This window comes from Ambystoma mexicanum, chromosome 10 (genome assembly GCF_040938575.1).
Source record: "Ambystoma mexicanum isolate Mex_15411 chromosome 10, UKY_AmexF1_1, whole genome shotgun sequence".
Lineage (NCBI taxonomy): Eukaryota > Metazoa > Chordata > Amphibia > Caudata > Ambystomatidae > Ambystoma > Ambystoma mexicanum.
This window is the reverse complement of record NC_090932.1, coordinates 226620887-226641576: the sequence shown is the minus strand read 5'-3', so window position 1 is coordinate 226641576 and position 20690 is coordinate 226620887. Positions and strand designations below refer to the sequence as shown.

Below are 20690 nucleotides of genomic sequence, written 5' to 3'. Positions count from 1 at the left end.
CACACCCCCCGCTCATGCCCCGTGTTGTGCCTGTGTCCTCCCCCACCCCCCGCTCATGCCCCGTGTTGTGCCCGTGTCCTCCCCCACCCCCCCGCTCATGCCCCGTGTTGTGGCCATGTCCTCCCCCACCCCCCGCTCATGCCCCACGTTCTGCCAGTGTCCCCCTCACACCCCGCTCATGCCCCATGCTGTGCCCGTGTCCTCCCCCACCCCCCGCTCATGCCCCGTGTTGTGCCAGTGTCCTCCCCACCCCCGCTCATGCCCAGTTTTGTGCTCGTGTAACTCCCACCCACCCCCCGCTCATGCCCCATGTAGTGCTCGTGTCCTCCCCCCCCACCCCCCGCTCATGCCCCGTGTTGTGCTCGTGTCCTCCCCCACCCCCCGCTCATGCCCCGTTTGTTCTTGTGTCCACCCACCCCCCGCTCATGCCCCTTGTTGTGCTCGTGCCCCCATCCCCCGTGTTGTGCTCGTGATCTCCCCCATCCCCCGCTCATGCCCCGTGGTGTGCCCATGTCCCTCCGACCCCCCGCTCATGCTCCGTGTTCTGCTCATGTCCCCCATCCCCCTCATGCCCTGTGTTCTGCTCGTGTCCCCTCCACTCCCCGCTCATGTCCCTTGTTGTGCTCGTGTCCTCCCCCACCCCCTGCTCTTGTCCCGTGTTGTGCTTGTGTCCCCCTCATCCCCCGCTCATGCCCCTTGTTGTGCTCGTGTCCCCACCACCCCCACTCATGCCCCGTGTTGTGCTTGTGTCCCTCCCACCCCCCGCTCATGCCCCGTGTTGTGCTCGTGTCCCTCCCACCCCCTGCTTATGCCTCGTGTTGTGCTAGTGTAATTCCCACCCCCCGCTCATGCCCCGTTTGTGCTCGTGTCCTCCCCACCCCCCGCTCATTCCCCTTTTTGTGCTCGTGTCCCCCCACCCCCCGGTCATGCCCCGTGTTGTGCTCGTGTCCTCCCCGCTCATGCCCCGTGTTGTGCCCGTGTCCTCCCCCACCCCCTGCTCATGCCCCGTGTTTCCCCCCACCCCCTGCTCATGCCCCGTGTTGTGCCCGTGTTTCCCCCCACCCCCGCTCATGCCCCGTGTTGTGGTTGTGCCCGTGTCCTCCCCACCCCCCGCTCATGCCCCGTGTTGTGCTCGTGTCTTCCCCCACCCCCCCGCTCATGCCCCTTGTTGTGCTCATGTCCTCCCCTACCCCCCGCTCATGCCCCTTGTTGTGCTCATGTCCTCTCTCACCCGCCGCTCATGCCCCGTGTTGTGCTCGTGTCCTCCCCCACCCCCAGCTCATGGCCCGTGTTGTACCCATGCCCTCCCCCACCCCCCGCTCATGCCCCGTGTTCTGCCAGTGTCCCCCTCACCCCCCGCTCATGCCCATGCTGTGCCCGTGTCCTCCCCCACCCCCGCTCATGCCCCGTATTGTGCCAATGTCCTCCCCAACCCCGCTCATGCCCAGTTTTGTGCTTGTGTCCCCCCGCCTCCCGCTCATGCCCCGTGTTGTGCTCGTGTCCTCCCCCACCCCCTGCTCATGCCCCGTGTTGTGCTCGTGTCCTCCCCCACCCCCCGCTCATGCCCCGTTTGTGCTCGTGTCCCCCCCGCTCATGCCCCGTGTTGTGCTCGTGTCCTCCCCCACCCCCCGCTCATGCCCCTTGTTGTGCTCGTGCCCCCATCCCCCATGTTGTGCTCGTGTCCCCCCCGCTCATGCCCGTGTTATGCTCGTGTCCTCCCTCACCCCCCGCTCATGCCCCGTTTGTGCTCGTGTCCTCCCCCACCCCCCGCTCATGCCCCGTGGTGTGCCCGTGTCCCTCCCACCCCCCGCTCATGCCCCGTGTTGTGCTTATGTCCCCCCATCTCCCTCTTGCCCCGTGTTCTGCTTGTGTCCCCTCCACTCCCCCTCATGCCCCTTGTTGTGCTCGTGTCCTCCCCCACCCCCTGTTCTTGCCCCGTGTTGTGCTCGTGTCCCCACCACCCCCCGCTCATGCCCCATGTTGTGCTCGTGTCCCTCCCACCCCGCTAATGTCCCGTGTTGTGCTCGTGTCCCCCCACCCCCGCTCATGCCCCGTGTTGTGGTCGTGTCCCTCCCACCCCCCGCTCATGCCCCGTGTCGTGCTCGTGTCCATCCCACCCCACGCTCATGCTCCATGTTGTGCTAGTGTCCCTCCCACCCCCCACTCATGCCACGTTTGTGCTCGTTTCCCCCCACCCCCCGCTCATGCCCCTTGTTGTGCTCGTGTGCCCCCACCCCCGCTCATGCCCCGTGTTGTGCTCGTGTCCTCCCCCACCCCCTGCTCATGCCCCGTGTTGTGCTCGTGTCCTCCCCCACCCCCCGCTCATGCCCCGTGTTGTGCTCGTGTCCTCCCCCACCCCCCGCTCATGCCCCTTGTTGTGCTCGTGTCCTCCCCCACCCCCCGTTCATTGCCCTTGTTGTGCTCGTGTCCTCCCCCACCCCCCGCTCATGCCCCTTGTTGTGCTCATGTCCTCCTCACCCCCCGCTCATGCCCCATGCTGTGCCCGTGTCCCCCTCACCCCCCCGCTCATGCCCCGTGTTGTGCCCGTGTCCTCCCCCACCCCCGCTCATGCCCCGTGTTGTGCCCGTGTCCTCCCCCACCCCCGCTCATGCCCAGTTTTGTGCTTGTGTCCCCCCCACTCCCCGCTCATGCCCCGTGTTGTGCTCGTGTCCTCCCCCACTCCCCGCTCATGCCCCATGTCTTCCTCCCGTTCCCCCCACCCCCTGCTCATGCCCCGTGTCTTTCTCCCGTCCCCCCACCCCCTGCTCATGCCCCGTTTCTTCCTCCCATTCCCCCCACACCCTGCTCATGCCCCGTGTCTTTCTCCCGTCCCCCCACCCCGCTCATGCCCTGTGTCTCTCTCCTGTTGCCCCCCACCCCCTGCTCATGCCCTGTGTTTCTCTCCTGTTCTCCCCACCCCCCGCTCATGCCCCGTGTCTCCCTCCTGTACCCCCCACCCCCGCTTATGCCCTGTGTCTTCCTCGTGTTCCCCCCACCCCCCGCGTCTCTCTCCTGTTCCCCCCCACCCCCGCTCATGCCCCGTGTCTCTCTCCTGGTCACTCCCACCCCTGCCGATGCCCTGTTGTGTTCTCTTTATACACCCCGCCTTCCCTTTCGATGGTGTCCATCTTGGTAAAAGACTTTCTTTCCTACACCAGTACGCCACAGGCGTACCGTTTTGGGAAGAAAAATCTTTTTTTTACCACCCCACGTTCCCACTTTGAGAACCTAGGATGCTAGTGGTCTTCATCCATTGAAAAAGACGTTATGGTTATGTTGCACTAATAAAAACCTATGAAATTCAATTAAAAAACTTTGTTAAGGGGACGTTATGGTTATGTCCTGAGGACGGTATGCCTGTCCGTTTTGTTCGCAGGCAAGTTGAAGCTCTTCTAAGAACACATCATGTGTCCTGGGATGTTCGTCAATAAATAAAATGGGGGTGTCCTGAGGACGGTGGATGTTCGTCAATAAACTAAATGGGGTTGTCCTGAGGACGGTACGCCTGTCCGTACTGTTCGCAGGCACGTTGAAACTGTTCTAAGAACACACGCGGTGTCCTGAAATGTTCGAAAAAAAACGAAATGGGGGTGTCCTGAGGATGGTATGCCTGTCCGTACTGTTCGCAAGCAAGTTGAAGTTGTTCTAAGAACACATCAAGTGTCCTGGGATGTTTGTAAATAAACAAAATGGGGGTGTTCTGAGGACGCTTGACCTGTTCGAATTGTTTGCAAGCAAGCTGAAACTGTCCTAAGAACACACGCAGTGTCCTGAAATGTTCGAAAATAACCAAAAGGGGTGTCCTGAGGACGGTATGCCTGTCCGTTTTGTTCGCAGGTAAGTAGAAAGTGTTCTAAGAACACATCATGTGTCCTGGAATGCTCGTAAATCAACAAAATGGGGGTGTCCTGAGGATGCTATGCCTGTCCGTACTGTTCGTAAGTAAGTTGAAACTGTTCTAAGAACACACAGCGGACATTAAAAGTGCTCATATGGCTTAGGTAAAATGTTTGACTATGGGTGTGATATGCTGCGGTGGCCATATGGCCATGCTCCCAAGACTCTATGCCCTGGCCACAACCACCGCAGCATATCACACCCATTGTGGCTTATAACTTTGGGATCCAAGAACAAATTTATAAGCAACGAAAAACTAAAGAGGACGTTATGGTTAAGTTGCACTAATAAAAACCTATGAAATTCAAAGAAAAAACTTTGTTAAAGGGACGTTATGGTTAAGTTGCGCTACTAAAAACCTATGAAATTCAATGAAAAAACTTTGTTAAAGGGACGTTATGGTTCCAAGTAAAACTCCTGAAATTTGCCAGTGATGGTAAGCTAAGCAACCATAACTCGCGCTACCATGGTGCACTGCTAAGACTAACACCCAGGACATCAAAGATGACATCACAAATGTCATTGATGACATCACTGATATCACATGTCTGGCTCACTCTTTTTACCTTTACTGATATATCTAGGCCAGAAACAGTCAGGAACTAAACATTCTAAAAGGTACTATATTTGTAGACTTATACTTCAAATATGTACTTACTGTAATTCACTTAGTGTCCACTCACAGCATATGAAACATATACAAAGGGGAAAACACAGACTTGGAAAAAGCAATGCTATCTATGTATGAAGATGATTAGTAAGGTTATCAACACTGCCTTATAGTTCTGTTGATTTTTTATTACTGTACTTTCCCTGGATATGCTCATATTTGTACACATTGCACTTACACGACTTTCCTTAGGGCCTAGTCACAATATGTGATAGTTATACATAGGGAGGTAGTAGCTTTGAAGCACAGCAATCAATTCTGTGCATGAAGATAATCAGTTAAGTTACTTCACTTTCCCTGTATATGCTGACATTTTTATGTGTAGTTTTCTGTTTGTGTTTTGTGTGCAGTAATGCAATAATGTAGTAAGTGGGTTTTATTAGGTACTTATTAAATGTTTCACAGTATGCAAAACTCTAATAAGAAAGCATTTATAATTTTAGTATTTAACATGGCAAGATTTTTAATATTGCATCTTCATCATGTCTCCTGCAAACTATGCCTATATTACTACATGTGTACCTTTAGTATATTGAAAAAAACTTCATAATACAATGCTATTTGGATTAATTAATTGCTTAATGCACTATGTACCTCATGATATTGATTCCAATGATCCTTGACACTACTTTTATTAACATTACATTAAGAATCCCATGTACAGACTTTTCATGAAAGGTAAATGCACATGTGATGTCAACAGTGATGCCATCAATGACATTTGTGATGTCATCTTTGATGTTCTGGGTGTTAGTCTTAGCAGTGCACCATGGTGGTGTGAGTTATGGTTGCTTAACTTACCATAACTGGTGAATTTTAGGGGTTTTCCAGTTTTACTTGGAACCATAACGTCCATTTAACAAAGTTTTTTTCATTGAATATATGGGATACATTACTCACCGTAATCGTATTTCTGATGCTTGTATCTGCTTAGATTCACATGCTGTGCATAGGCCGACATCTAGTGGAAGCTGCGGAGTATTAGTTTGTTTTTCGAAACTCGAAAATGGGCGTCGACACAGGGCGTGCCAGTAATACTATCCCTAGTGTGACGTCCACTGTACCCAAGATCCCTCACGCGTCTAGGATCCTCAGATGGTATTTTTTCTGACATGAGGTAGCATGAGGAGTAGCGTGAGTACAGATAATCCAAGCAGATAGAAAGAAAAGTAAGACTACAAGTAATCATGCGCCTTCTCTCGGAGGGGAGGAAGGGTGGGTCGCATGTGAATCTAAGCAGATACAAGCATCAGAAATACGATTACGGTGAGTAATGTATCCCTTCTGAGGCTTGTGGAATCTGCTTAGATCACATGCTGTGCATAGATTAGCGAGCAGTACCAGAAGAAGGAGGTGGGATGTGAGAAGGGTCATGAGCAAATAAATGTCTTAGAACCGCTTGTCCCACTTGTGTATCTGTCTTGGAATGGGTGTCAATGCAGTAATGCTGAGTAAAAGTGTGAATAGAGCTCCAAGTAGCTGCTTTGCAAATGGTGTCGAGGGGAACATTTGCAACGAAAGCCAGAGTGGCCCCAATGCCTCTAGTAGAGTGGGCCCCTGGCGTAAAAGGCAGAGTCTTTTCAGAGAGTGAGTAACACAGCTGGATACAGTTAATAATCCACTTCGAGATGGCACCTTTAGAGACGCGATCCCCCTCTCTGCCTGTAGCTACGGAGACAAACAGTTGATCTGTTTTCCTTAGCGGTCTTGTTTTATTTACATAGTAGAGGACCGCCCTACGCACATCTAGGGTGTGTAGTTTCACCTCAGCCGAGCTTTGCGGGTTCTGGAAGAAAGCCGGAAGCTCGATGGACTGGTTTACATAGAATTTAGATATACATTTAGGTGAGAACCTAGGGTGTGTGCGTAAAACTAGTTTGTCTTTATGGATAGTAAAGAAGGGATCCTGCACTGACAGAGCCTGAATTTCACTGACCCTTCTTATAGAGGTAATAGCTACTAAGAAGGCCGTTTTATAAGTCAGGTGTTTGAGACTGCTTTTATGCATGGGTTCGAAAGGGGGGCCCATGAGCTTGGCTAGCACCACATTAAGGTCCCACCCTGGCGGTGGGTTTGAAATAGGAGGGTGAAGTCTCTTTACTCCTTCCATGAAGGCTTTAACTACTGGTACTTTCCACCACGACACCTTGCTATGGGAAGTGGTGTAAGCCGAGAGAGCTGCCAGGTGTACTTTCAGTGAGTTAAAAACCAATCCTGCATCTAGCAGGTGGAGCATGTATGTAACAATAGTGGAAGGAGTGCAATCAACTGGGTTGATTTGTCTACTCTGACACCAGATAACGAACCTCTTCCACTTGTCAAAGTAACAGTGCCTTGTGTTTGGCTTCCTAGATTCTTTTAGGATGTCCATACACCTCTGTGGCAATTTGAGGTGTCCAAACTCTATGACCTCAGGAGCCATGCTGCCAGGTTCATTGAGTTGGGTTGCTGGTGCACTGTTTGACCTTGGTGCTGGGACAGTAGGTTGTACCAGGCTGGAAGTTTGATGGGCTCGCACACCGCCATCCTGCGTAGGTGTGGGAACCACGGTTGTCTTGCCCACATGGGAGCAACTAGGACGAGCGTCATCGATTCCCTGTTCATCTTGTTCACCACTTTCCTGATGAGAGGAGTTGGTGGAAAAGCATACGCAAACATCCCTGACCAGTTCATCCACAGGGCGTTCCCCTGGGAGTCTGGTTGGGGGAACCTGGATGCAAATCCTGGGCATTGTTTGTTTTCGCTTGTGGCGAATAAGTCTATAGTGGGGAAACCCCACTGAGAGAAGAGATCTTCTACGACCTCTCTGTGAAGAACCCATTCGTGTTCCTCTGGGAGGGAGTCTCTGCTCAGAGCATCCGCTAGGGAATTGAGCTTCCCTGGAACATGTTGTGATGACAGGAAGATGTTCCGTCTGAGTGCCCATATCCAGATTTTCTGGGCAAGCTTGGACAGATTTGGCGAGCGAGTCCCTCCTTGCTTGTTCAGGTAGAACATGGCTGTAGTGCTGTCCGTCCGGATTTGCACTGACAGGTTTAGTAGATGGGTCTTGAACGCCTGAAGCGCTCTGAATACTGCCAGAAGCTCTAGCAGGTTGATGTGGTTCTTGGCCACTGAGTGAGACCAGAGACCCTGAGCTGTGTGGTGGAGATGGTGAGCTCCCCACCCCGTCAGACATGCATCTGTAGTGACTACTGCCTGTACTTCGGGATCGTAAAAGGGTTTCCCCTTTGCGAGATTCTCTCTTGTCCACCAGTGAAGGCTTTGTACCAGTGTTGGCGAAACGACCACTAGATCGTCCCACTGGCCACTTGCCTGAGACCACTGTTTCGCCAACCATTCCTGCATGGGACGCATGCGCAGGCGCGCGTGGGGGACCAGGTAAATGCATGACGCCATCATGCCCAGTAAACGCATTGCTTTGCGTACCGTTATTTGTTGACCGGACTGATAATGCGGAATTTGCAGAAGTATATTCAGAATTCTTTCTTCTGAAGGAAAGGTCAACCCCTCCTGGGTATCCAGGATTGCTCCTAGGAATTGTTTTGAGGTGCTTGGCACCAGGCTTGACTTCTTCTCGTTGATTGAGAAGCCTAATTCGTGGAGGAGGTCGATAGTCCTTTGAATGTTTGTCCTGCAAATTCCTGGGGTTTCCCCCGTTATGAGCCAGTCGTCCAGATAAGGGTACACTGGGATTGCCTCCCTGCGTAGGTGTGCAGCCGCCACCGCCAGTACCTTGGTGAATACCCTTGGTGCTGAAGCTATCCCGAAGGGCAGTACCTTGAATTGGTAGTGGCGCCTGTCCACCTTGAAGCGCAAGTACTTTCTGTGCGCTGGGAACATGGAAATATGAAAATAAGCATCTTTCATATCCAAGGTAGCCATGTAATCCCCCTTTTTTAGGAGGGGGATTACCTCTTGTAGCTTGGTCATACAAAATTTTTGGGGCTTGACATACTTGTTGGCAGGCCGTAAGTCCAATACTGGGCGCATTGTCAAGTCTTTCTTTGGCACAAGGAAGTAAGTTGAATAAATACCCTTGTTTACCTGGTGTCCCGGGACGAGTTCTATCGCGTCCTTTTGTAGAAGAATGGCGATCTCCTCGAGGAGAATCTTCTGATGTTCTAAGGAGTGTACTCTTTGTCGTGGAGGATGGTTCTGGGGACGCTGCAGTAGCTCTATACAATATCCCGTGGATACTGTTGACAGCACCCATCTGTCTGATGTGATCCCTTCCCAAGCCTGGGTGAAGTTTGAAATGCGTCCCCCTACTGGGGTTGCGTGAGAAGGGACTCTGAACTGAGCGTCACTGCTTTGGTGGAGGCATGCCGCCTCCCTTGCTGGGGCTGCCTCTGCCTTTACCACGACCTCTCCTATTACCTCTGCCGTAACCCTGGGTAGACTGTTGGTTGTTGTTCCACTGTGTACCCTGCCCCTGGGAATAGTTAGCTCCTCTCTGGGAATTTTGGCCGCGTGGGCGACGAAAATTACTATTCCCTCTCTGGTTAGGGGGTTTATTGGTTAACTGGCCAAGGGATTTGAGTGTCTCATGTTCGTCCTTGGCATTTTTCAGTGCGTCCTCGACCGCCTTACAAAACAACAGATCGGCTTCCACCGGTTTGTCTAACAATGATGCCTGAGTTTCTGCCTTAAACCCAGACTGCCGTAACCACGCAAGTCTCTTGATAACAGTACCTTCTGCTATCAATCTGCTTGCGTTATCCGCGGCGTCGAAGGTTGCTTTCAAAATGCAACCAGACACGGCTCTACCCTCTGCGGAAATCCGAGCTAATTGGCCCTTTAACGGTTCAGGAGCAGAGGCTATGAGAGTCGCGACTTCTTCCCACTGATGGCAGTTGTAGCTGGCCAACAGGGTGGTGGAATTAGCAATCCTTGCTTGATAGGCGGACGTTGAGGCTACCATCCTGCCGAAACCGTATAGTTTTTTGCTCTCCTTGTCGGGAGGAGCTTCTGACGAAGACAAGGGTGTTCCAGCCCTCTTACGAGTGTTGGTAACAACTAGGGAGTCTGGCTTCAGATGCCCTCTTATATAGAGAGGGTCAGACTGAGCTGCCCTGAAAAGTTTTTCAACCCTGGGATTGACTGCTCTGGTGAGGTTTGGGATCACCAGGGACGGATGTATTCTCCGCTGAATGGATTTAAGGATAGGGATGGTCTGGGCAACCGGCCTCCTTTCTCCCACTAACTCTTCTGCGAAGTCCCTTTCCTCCTGTACACTGTGGGTGTCAATGTGGAAATGTTCTGCTGCGCGAGCGAGAACCTCATTTAGGAGGGGCTGATTATCGACCGGGGAGTCGGTAACCGGGGCTTCGTTCTCTACCGGGGAATCTACTCTGTATGTTTCCGGGTTATCCTCTTCTTCTTCCTGTTCCTCATCATCCCCATAGTAGCCCGTCCTGGTTTGCTCTTCTATCATACCAAATTCTTGGTCTCCACAAAAGGAAGCCTTTTCTTGATACCGTGAGTATGGTGTTGCGTAAGGTTGTACCTTGAAGGGTTCAGACCTCATCGGGGTTTCAATCCGGGCCTTTTTACTCGGGGGGATAGGATCAGTAGAGCCTGAGGGTGTGGCCCCTTGTGGATCATACGAGAGGAAATGTTCTGGATTTTTATCATAAAAATCAGCCAAAGAAGACATTCTTGACATGACCCTATCTATGTCTTTACTGGACCATTTTTTGGAACTGGGAATGACTCTCTCAGCAAGTCTATGGGATTTATCTTGAGTAGCTTTGCTGGTTGTGGACCTATCAGCAGACCTGGGCTTGTCTGTCTGTTTAGGGGGGGTGGAGTGTTTCACAGGTGTGGAAGAATGTACAGGTAGTTTCTTCTGCTGTTTCCCCCCCTCCCTATGAGTAGAAAAATGTTTTCCCTGTCCCTTAGTGGCTCCAGAGTTTTTCGACGCCTGGCGTTGAGGATCGGGAGAGGTGTCCCTGTCCTTCGAGCGTGGGGCCTCGCTGGCTTTAATTGCTGGTTCCGGCTCTTGGAGCGCGGCTTGGGGGTGGAAGTCGTCTTCGTCTTCCGACGATCGAACTTCTGTTAGCCTAGGGAGCGAGGCACTCTTGGCAAGAGTGGATGATTGCCTGGAGTCATGCGGCGATCTTGATCGAGAGCGCCCAGAGGACACCGAATCGGACTGTTCTGTCTGTGCCTCTTTCCGAGAACTCGACATCGTCGAGTCTCGGTTGGACTTAGTGTGTTTAGTGTGTGTAGTATGTGAAGCGCTTGCGTCGCCGGGGGTCTTCCCCATAGCCGCCCTGCCGGACGACCTTCCGAGGTCGGGGACCTGCGCTCGGCTGTCTTTCGATGCCGTAATGCCCTCGCCATCCAAAAGTACGGCGTCGCTGCCATCGCTGAAGGCGCCCTCCGCTGCCATGGCCGCCTGCCTGGCGTGGTGGGCCCAACGCTTCGTCGAACGGTCCTTAAGTGTCTTAGGTTTAAACCTACTACACGCTCTGCAGTTCGCTTCGGGGTGGTCCCTCGGCAAGCAGAGATTGCACGTGGCGTGCCTGTCGACCCAAGGGTATTTGCGGTTGAACTTGGGGCAGAATTGAAAAGGGGTACCCTCCATACGCACCTTGAGGCAGCGGGCTGTTAAGTGTAGGAAATGTATAAGGTGTACCTATATACCAAGAGTGTAGAGTATGTACCACCCCCCACTCTCCCTACTTGCAGGGCCGAGGCCAGCGGCCTACCAGGCCCGGGCCGTGGACAGCGGCCTTCCGAGGCCCAAATCCGTCGTGCAGCAGCCGACGGTCGATTTCTTCTCCAGCCGGCGTCGAGTGTCGAAGTTCGACGTTGGGGTGGGGAAGGATGTCAATAGATTAATAATTTTAAATTTTAGCAAAAGTATGGCTAAGGCCAGGGGACTCCGCAAGATGCTTCCGACCAGTATGGCGGAAAAAAACAATCTGAGGATCCTAGAAGCGTGAGGGATCTTGGGTACAGTGGACGTCACACTAGGGATAGTATTACTGGCACGCCCTGTGTCGACGCCCATTTTCGAGTTTCGAAAAACAAACTGTAATACTCCGCAGCTTCCACTAGATGTCGGCCTATGCACAGCATGTGATCTAAGCAGATTCCACAAGCCTCAGAAATATATATATATATTTGTAATGTTGCCTAACACTACAATTGTAGCTCATGGTGATACCCTGTTTGTTTACCCTTTCTTGATGTTGGTGTATAAGTTTGGCAGGCAAGCTTTGAGAATTTAGGGGATACCCAACCCTATCATGCTGTTTTACACAGGGCCCTGGAAATGTCTTTCTTGCGGAGAGATTACCTTGGGAGAAAGCAGGAAGCTCCATGGTGGGATGGCCCAGCTTGCCACAAGGAAGCACTGAAGTCAGTGGCAGGAAGCATTCACCTCTTTGGGAGGAAAGGTTGTTATTGACAGGAGGAGGCCCTCAGTTCAGTGTAGAAGGCATGCATGAATATGAGAATGCACTCAGTTGGCTATGAGAAGGTGCTCAGCTCCATGGGAAACAGCTCAACTCAGCAAGAGGAAGTGCTCTGCTCAGTTAGAGGAAGCACTCATCTCGGACGGTGGAGGCCTTCAGCTCTGAGGGAGAAATGCTCATCTTGACAGGAGCCGTCATTCAGCTCAGTGTAAGGACGCACTCATCTTTGGAGGGAGGATGAGCTTCCTTCGGCAGAAGGAACCATTCAGATACATGTGGCTCTCTGAAAGGAAGCGATTTGCTCTGCAGCAGTTAGCCGTTATGGATTTTTCATGACAGGTTGCAACCCCCACATACCTCTGAGCCTGGTGAGTGCCCAGTCATGGACACATAGTCACAGGACGCCTCTGCGTAGGATCTGCCAATGGACAGGAGGTTCATTTCTGATCCGGCCTTGAGCTGGGTTCTTAACCGACACACACGCTCTGCTTCTCCCTTGTTCTCTTGCGTTCGACGGAAGCTCCTCTTACCTGTCAGGAAGGAAAGAGTAAATGTTCAAACTCGGTGTCCAAGACTGCTTTGAAACCCCTCAACGCGCCTCAAGCACCCCTATAATCCGTCTACACTATTTGAATGTTCAGGAATATCGGCTGCCACTCTACAGCACGGCCCTGACCAGAAAAAGATGCCTGCATTCAGATATTACACTTTGGAGACTATTCAGCGTACCACATGTGGAAGGGAATTTATAGTCCTACGCCGCAGTTATAAACTGGGATTACATGTGACACATGTGACCGCTGAGATTAGAACATTCCAATACCTCTACTAGAAATTCCAACTAGAAGATGTGCAATGTGATGTTAAACAGATGAGGAATAAGAGGAAGCTGAAGCTCCATCATACACCTTAGGAGCAGTAGTGAATAACGCGGAGGAATTCAACTGGAAGATTTTGTCATATTTAACTGCTGCTGCAGTAAGTAGTTCAGTTCAGAAGATATTGAACCAGCTGAGTTGTTTTGGGACTATCGCCCTAATTTTTGTACTACCTCCAAGATTCTCATTGGAGGTTATGTCTCTCACTCCATCTACCCTGAAGCAAGGCATAGGGTGCATATAGCTTCCTTCCTGATGAAGGTTGCGTCAGAACAGGGCTACAGATTTAAAGCCCAGCATAACCGACCGAAACACATGTCGACTTAAACATCATCTGTGTTTTACACAGATAGACACACTTGTACTGGAAAAGGGTGGTAGAAATAAAAATTGTTATGAGAAAATAGACAGTGAGTAGTGTGTTGCCATCCCCTATCTAACGGTCCATGTTTCTTTTATATATCGTATTGTCACCTGGAGGACCGTAGATTATTTTAGGTTCCCCCTATATATTTTTTAAACAAATCTGCCGCCGACAGCGAACTGCTGGACAGCACTATTGGTTGCTCTTTGCGGCCCTACATGGATACTGTGCTCTCAACTATGTTCCTCGGAGCCTGCACCTAAGCAGCTCATTATTTCCATTCTGCACATCAAAGTACTAAATCCAGGTGCCCAGGCTTTGGTTTGCCTCTGGCATGCAGCCTGTGAAGCCCATTCCTATATGTTTACCTGAAGCCTTGCGCACATCATTTCCAAAACTCTTCATGAGCTGGATTCCCGCACTGGCTGCCTTTTATAGTATGCATCTACTACTGTAGCTACTTTCCCTATGATAGTCCCTTTAACTTTCCTTGCAAATTCCTTGTTTTGCTATCTACATCTGTTTCACTTAGCTACTACTTAATTTGCTCTACGCAAATGATGTTGGGAATTTTATTTACTTCTGATGCCTTAACTGTGCAGCTAGGTGTTTTAAAAAACAAATGTTATGCCTAGGTTTGATTTCAACTTTTCGTACCAAAACCAGCCTATGCTCCTTTTTTTTAATAAACTTTTATTTATTGTATTTTTGATAGTCAGGAGATGTTAGATAAGCTTATCTACAGTCCAGTTGGTATTGGACTCCACAAGACTTATCTCTTGGTTGTAGGGCCCCAACTTCTAATAAAGGCCTGTACTACCCAGGGTTGGTAGGGTGGCAGAGCAGCCAGGCTTGTCTGAGGAGGAATGCGAGCTGTAAATCAGTACAAAGAAATCAGAATATACATGGACCCAACACTTACACACTTGCAGTTATATCAAAAATATTTATTTTTCTTTACACAAGGCAGTTAGAAACTAAATAAATATTGTATTAACTAGCAACATCAAACACACATTTAGAATAGTAAGGAAATAAAGCAGATGAGTAATTTGTAATATACTTATCTTATCCACACATGGAGTGACTGCAGTTAAGGTCAGTAAAATTACTGATTTGAAATTAACTCTGCAGTATTCAAGTTAGGTAAATTGAAGAATGTAAAGAGCAATACACACAGGTAAGCAATACTAGTAGCAACTCATATAAGGTTTAGGTAGTCTTTTCACTAACAAGAAAAGAGTTCTTCAGTTCAGGTTTTGCATGGAAGCAAGCAATGCCCAAGCCAAGAGGTGCACATGATTTACTGTTTGGAAACCAGCAATGCCCAAGTCAATAGGAATGTGACAGTTCTAATGCAAATCTGTAAGTAACAAGTTAGTTAGCCATGGGAAAAGTTCAGGAGAATAGGGGAAGCGTTCCTGGAGGGGCACAGTCTGAGAGGCCTGGCCGACTGCAAATGGGTGAACACCCAAACAGTGAAAACAGTGCTTCAAGAGCAAAGGATCGACACAAACGTCTTCAGGTAAGTTCCCCTTAAGCCCCACAGTACCTTGAGAGAGAAGAAGCTGATGCCGCTGTGCACCTCCTGGATGCACGGCTGCAAACCCGGTCTCCTAGTCCTTGGTCACGGTGACAAAAGGGGGGAGCCTGGATGGGCTCCTGCAGCAGTAGTCGAGAGAGGAGCTCACCGGCAAAGAATTCTTCATACTCTGGTGTCGGTTCGTGGTTTTGGCACATTTTACTCAGCACCAGGAGCTAACCATCACTACCAGTTGGAATCTTCTTTGTTTCTTTGTCCTGCACTCTGCTGAGAGGACTCTGAGGGGAGGATACGTGCTTCTGGTAGTCTACACAGATGTCACCAAAGTTACAGTGAGATTTGAAGGCAATGCCCTTCAAGGTGGTTGAGCTACTGCAGGTATTGTGATTCTGCATCCCAGGAAGGTCGTACGACATCGGGGGAGGGCTCAAATTGAATAGTGTCTTGAGGCTGGTTATACCCACCAGCCCAGAGGAGGATGTTGTCCTTGGTGGAGTTTACCTGTCGATTCAAAAAGGGGGTCAGAACGGCAGCAGTACATCAGCAGTTCTTCTGTGGTTACTGGAGGTGCTGCAGGTATCTCTGGCCATCTTCTTTATAGCTTCAGTTGCAGTGGTTGTCTTAGCCTTCTGTCCCAAAAAGCCTTGCCTCTAATGCAGGAACCCATTCATTCAGTCATATGGACCTCTCCATCACCTGGGGGTGGCTGTCCTTTCAGGACAGCAAGCCACCCAGTTCTAACTGGCTCCAGCCAGGCATACCCTAAGACAAAGGCCAGGGAAGTTTCAGGCTCCTCCCTCACTTCCTGCCTCAGTAGACACACTGGAGCCTAGGTGGGATTCACAAAGGGATCCTGCCAAAGGCAAAACTCAGAGGACCCACAACTACCTGGAATGGTAGAATGGCCAACAAAGGACACACAAATAAAAAATGGCTATAAAAGAAGACTGGGGCCATTTGGAGAAAATGGTCACCCATGAGTGCTATACTGCAGCAGTGGAAACAGCTTGCGAGTAACCGTCACAAGAAATGGTAAAAAGGTGCCCACTGCACCAGCCATTTAGGTTTGTGTGTCACTGTATCTATAAATGTTACAGGAGCTGTGGGAAAGGAGTCACAAGGTAGCCCCTCAGCACCCCACATAAGGTGGTGGGCGCTGATCTCACAAAAAGAAAGGTAAGATAACATTATCCTACTATCCTTGAACAGTCGTTCCAAGAAAAAGTAATAAAGAACGGGAAGGGAAGCTCAAAGGACTCCCCGGCAACACTGCACATAGGGTGATGTGTGCTGCAACAATGTGTTACAGATGCCTGTAGTGAAATACATGGAGGAAAGCATGACTCCATTAAAAGTCAAACGAATCACAGTAGCAAAAGAATTGGGTTCCCATCTCAGAGCAAAAGAATGAGTGAGTGGTAACAAGTCCCAATCATTTAGGAGAGAAAAGCAGAAAATCCCAGAAGTCCAGCAAAAGTGCATCGAGGTCTCTCAGTTTGAGAAGAATTGGCACACGAAATTAAAATTCTCCCTAACAGGAGACAACCATTGGGGACAACACTTGCCATCATAAAATCGTTGTAGGAATTTAAAACCATTACAATGATGAGAACACACACATATCACACTCACCTTCAGATGGCTAGTTGTCTTTATTGGTCAAGTACAGGGGGAGCTAGATGTCCAGATTTTCTGCAGAGGGATGCTTCAGCTGTGAGATCTGAGGTTGGAACACATTTCTCGGCGTCTGCGGGTTAGGACGATAGGTGTGCAGTTTGTGTTCTTCTAGTCACAGTAACATGTAAACTATTTTGCCTTGTATATGTGGCTGGGTAGGACCTCTGATCCAACTCAGGCTACCCTGCGCCTACCCAAGAAAGAAGAGTTACTCAACAATCTTTTCCTTATCTTATAAACAGGCACAGCATCCAGACAGCAGGGGGAAAAAGAAATTCAATACCTCCCACCCCGCCTATTGTATCCAAAGGTATGTGGGCATGTGCAGGAAGCGTTCTCTAGTGGACCCTGCCCTCAATGCTTCCTGTCCTTCTCAAGGCTGCCTTCAATATCTAAACCGTTAACCTTTTATACTAAGAACCATTTGGTCTGTAGAGGAGGTCCCAGATATGGCCTGCACTCCAGCCACCCATTTTGAAATACCAGGAACATAGTCGCCGAGATATGTGGCGTATGAGGAGCAAATAAACCAACAGAGAGCAGCACTAGGGCTCTGCCCAGTGCCCGTCAGAAGAGCAATACATGTTGAAGTGCCGATAACCAGACAACCATGGGCAGTAAGGTATCCATTGAAACAACCGTACCAGCAGCTGACATGAAATGAAGACTACTTACAAACTGTCCCTGAAGAAACCCAAAGGGCCTTAATGGAAGGCGAATGGTGACGACACAAGGGCCCGGACAGATGTACAGATGAACATAAACGGCAATCGAAAGATGACACACAAAGACGAAATGTGAAGAATAATGATGTAACGGACTTGGAAGAAGTAACAATGTTGACATATGAAGAAACGTAACCATATAGAAGGATGAAAATATGCAACTAGCTAACACCTGTAAATAGGCTTGGAACGCAAGGAGCTAAGAAAACAGTACAGCTTGCTATGCTTAGTAGAAGAATAGAGCGGCAAGTGCCAACTATATATATCTACCTCAATGAAGCACATTATACAAGTGCGACTCCATTTTACAAAAAGCAGAATTTAAGCCCAGAATAGTAGGGGTCAAACAGGCCAAGATTCATACTCCAGTTAAGCTAGAAGAAGCAGCAGAATCGAAACTTAGCAAGCAGCAGCTCATGCCTGGGAATTCGAGGTCAACTTCAGGAAGGGAGGAGAGCGGCAACTTTGAAGAAACAAAACTTAAGAGCATAGCAGCCTGCCCCGTGAAGGTCGAGATAAAGAGGCCCAGGCAGGTGGCGAAGTCAAAGAGAGAATGAAATATGCAAATAGAGGGAACATGAAGCTGATTCACGGTGTACTAACACGTGACCAGCCAAGCGCGAAGAGGTACCAACGTCTGATGTCACCCAAACCAGAGGATGCCATAACTTTTCCTCATAAGAAGCTACAGTTTCAAGGCCAACCTCAGCCAACTAATTGACACATAGCCCTAAAGTACTGATTGATGGAAGGGAGGCAGGTTGAATCGTGGGGCACACTGCATCTGAGTGAACATTCTACATGCTGCTAATTAAAGTGGAGATTTATGCCTAGGGGTGTAACCTACCCAATCACAATGGACCAAATAATCTAGGGTCCTATAGCTAGTAGAACCAATGAGACGTCGTACTTGTAGTGACGTTTAGCATGAGTGATGTAGAGGGTTGGGCGTAGACGCCCACCCGATAAGAGTTATCCAATCCTCACACTCTGTTACCATATAGAGATATAGCACCTATACTTAAGTTATCCTTTAAACCAATAGAATTGCATGACAAACTTCTGAGTGTTATACGTCAATGATGACGAGAATGTACTATAACTATTGCTGTCTGAATGAAGAACTTGGGAGTTGAAGCGAGACGGGCGATCGCATCACTGTTAATTTCCATTGTTTCCCCGTTTTTTGTACTTGTCATTAAAAAGACTTCCCTTTGCCAAACCATTGAGTGGCGAATCCTGCACCCCATCCACCTCAAGGTGCAGCTATCTCATCTTAAAAGTACTTGAGGGTGAGCTCTGATCCTATGTGCCCGTCAGAGGTCGCTCCGCCCTCCTGTACAAGTCTATCAGACATTGGGGCAGATTCTCAAAAATGTACGCACATGAAAAAACTGCGGAGGATGTGCTTTTTTCATTTGCATTAATTGTAGAAATACGCAGATCACTTATAAACAAAGGTGACAGGCATATTTCTTGTGGATTGCTCAGCAGTGCACGCTCCCGACACTAATGTATGACCGGCTTCACATTTAGCTGTGAAATGGAAACACAAAACAGAAAAGCATTTCTATCCCTTTCAGGGTGGACATGCAAGGTGTAGGACCAGCTGCTGTTCTACTTGAATAAAATGCATACCAATGTCAGGATGCACGCTGTCGTGCAATGCACATCCTCCTACGCCTCTTCCATACAGGTGCAGAGGGATATTTGTTTTTTGCCCATTTTCAGGCGCATCCGGTTTCTGGATTTAGGGTGCACATTAAATGTGCAGTAATGCCCCCTGATTTGCATGAATGCACAAAGGGGGCAGAAGAGGGCATTTGAATGTGCGCATCTAGGATGTTTACATTCAAATAACCTTTGAGGATAGGGCACATCTTTTTTGGTGCAAATGATGAGATGCGGTGGTGCATCTACTCCATTGAGAATCTACCCCATTGTTTCTGATTCTTCATCTTGCTCCTAGGGTGCTCATCCTGTAGTGGTACCGGAGGGCTCTCTTGATCTGTACCATTGGTTCTGTACTGCTGATACCAGTGATCCTCCTTTAGCCTGTTTATGAAACCAATGTGTGGTGGTTCATTGGCAACTAGGGGCACTGTGCCCTCCTGCGGCTTTCCAAAATCCTACGCTGCTCTGACTTTCTGGAGCTCCTCGACACACCAGCCTGACCTCATGTGGATCCCTGACATGCAAGGGTGCACCGACCTCATACTCTGAGCCTGCACCAAGAAAACCTGCCGCACCTCTACTTCAGGAGGAACCTGACACAGAACCTCATTCAACTCTCTCAGCACCACACCTCCCAGCTGAGGCCACTGCCTTATTTGGTGCCCATATGCACCACACCTCAAACTCCTGAATTTGGTTGTGAGTAATCTGTGAGTAATCTGGCAGAGTCAAGGTGTAAAGTACAGGGCTCAGTGGTGGCCAAACTTGAAGATCACAGGGCATCCCTTCAGCCACCATCTCTCTGTGGAAGGGTGCACGGTTCACAGTGGGAAGGGAGACAGAACTTGGGGGCGGGGGAACTAAAGGAATTAAAACCCCAAGGAATGTGAGTCAGGAACAGGCGTTAGGGCAAGTGAGTCCTGATAGCTGGGCAGTTCAGTGAATGGAACAGGAACAGAAAACGGGGAAGGAGGTGGGCAACACTAACAAGAGCGAGCAACAGGGTGGAGGTAAGGTAAGAAAAGGTGAAAGAAAGAAAGACCCAGGCTGGAGGCCACAACATAAACAAAAAACAAGGGTGTTAGGGGCATGTATCATTTGTATGTGTCATCCCCTCGCCTAGTGAGACCCACAGCACTTTTTGCTGGACTTCCGGACCCTTTTCTACATATCCTGAATGAGTGCAGCCTTTTTCCACTCATTCATTCTTATAGGCTCTGTCTTTTGTAACTCTTGTTCTATGTGTTGTACCTTTACTCTGGAGTCTACTTTCCTCCATATCTCTTTTAAGGCATCTGTATTTTTTTAAAAAAAATGTTTTATTGGTTAATAAATTATAAACCTTAAACACGTTTACTTTTGCAGCACACAGCTCCTTACGGGCGGTGTTGCCAGGAACCCTTTGGGTTCTCCTTTGAGATTCTTTCTTTACTCTTACTTACTACTGTTCTTAAGGATAGAGGTATACTTTGTATCTCTCCTAAAACGTTATAGTCTGAGAGATCGGCACACACTTCCTTATGTGGAGTGCTAAGGGGATTCTAAGTATCCCCCTTCTTTCTGCTCCTGTGATTTATTAGTCACATAGACAACCCTTCTAGTTATGGCTGGTGGTAGTGGACGTGTTCTACTCACTATTGTGCTATTTTTTTACTGCAGACTTTATTCACAGTCCCAGTTGTGCACAATAGGGTGACCTAAGTACTAACTTGGTGGCTTCTTTCTTTTTTCACCATTTCTAGCATGGCTGTTCTTTGTTATTCCTTCTTCTACCTGGAAGGGAGGGGTCTGTGTGTGTGTGTTTTGCCTTTGGCGGGAACCCTTGGGTGTCCCCG

The 20690-nt window shown here is 49.4% G+C and overlaps 1 protein-coding gene across 1 annotated transcript in view; it reads right to left on the bottom strand.

Annotated features, from left to right (window-relative positions):
• LOC138491297 (actin filament-associated protein 1-like 2) overlaps positions 1 to 20690 on the bottom strand; it is a 341208-nt gene that overhangs the window by 64417 nt on the left and 256101 nt on the right. Inside the window, exon 15 of the mRNA XM_069617735.1 lies at positions 12352 to 12524. Coding sequence (XP_069473836.1) covers positions 12352 to 12524 — 173 coding nt within the window. The remainder of the gene's footprint in view (positions 1 to 12351; positions 12525 to 20690) is intronic.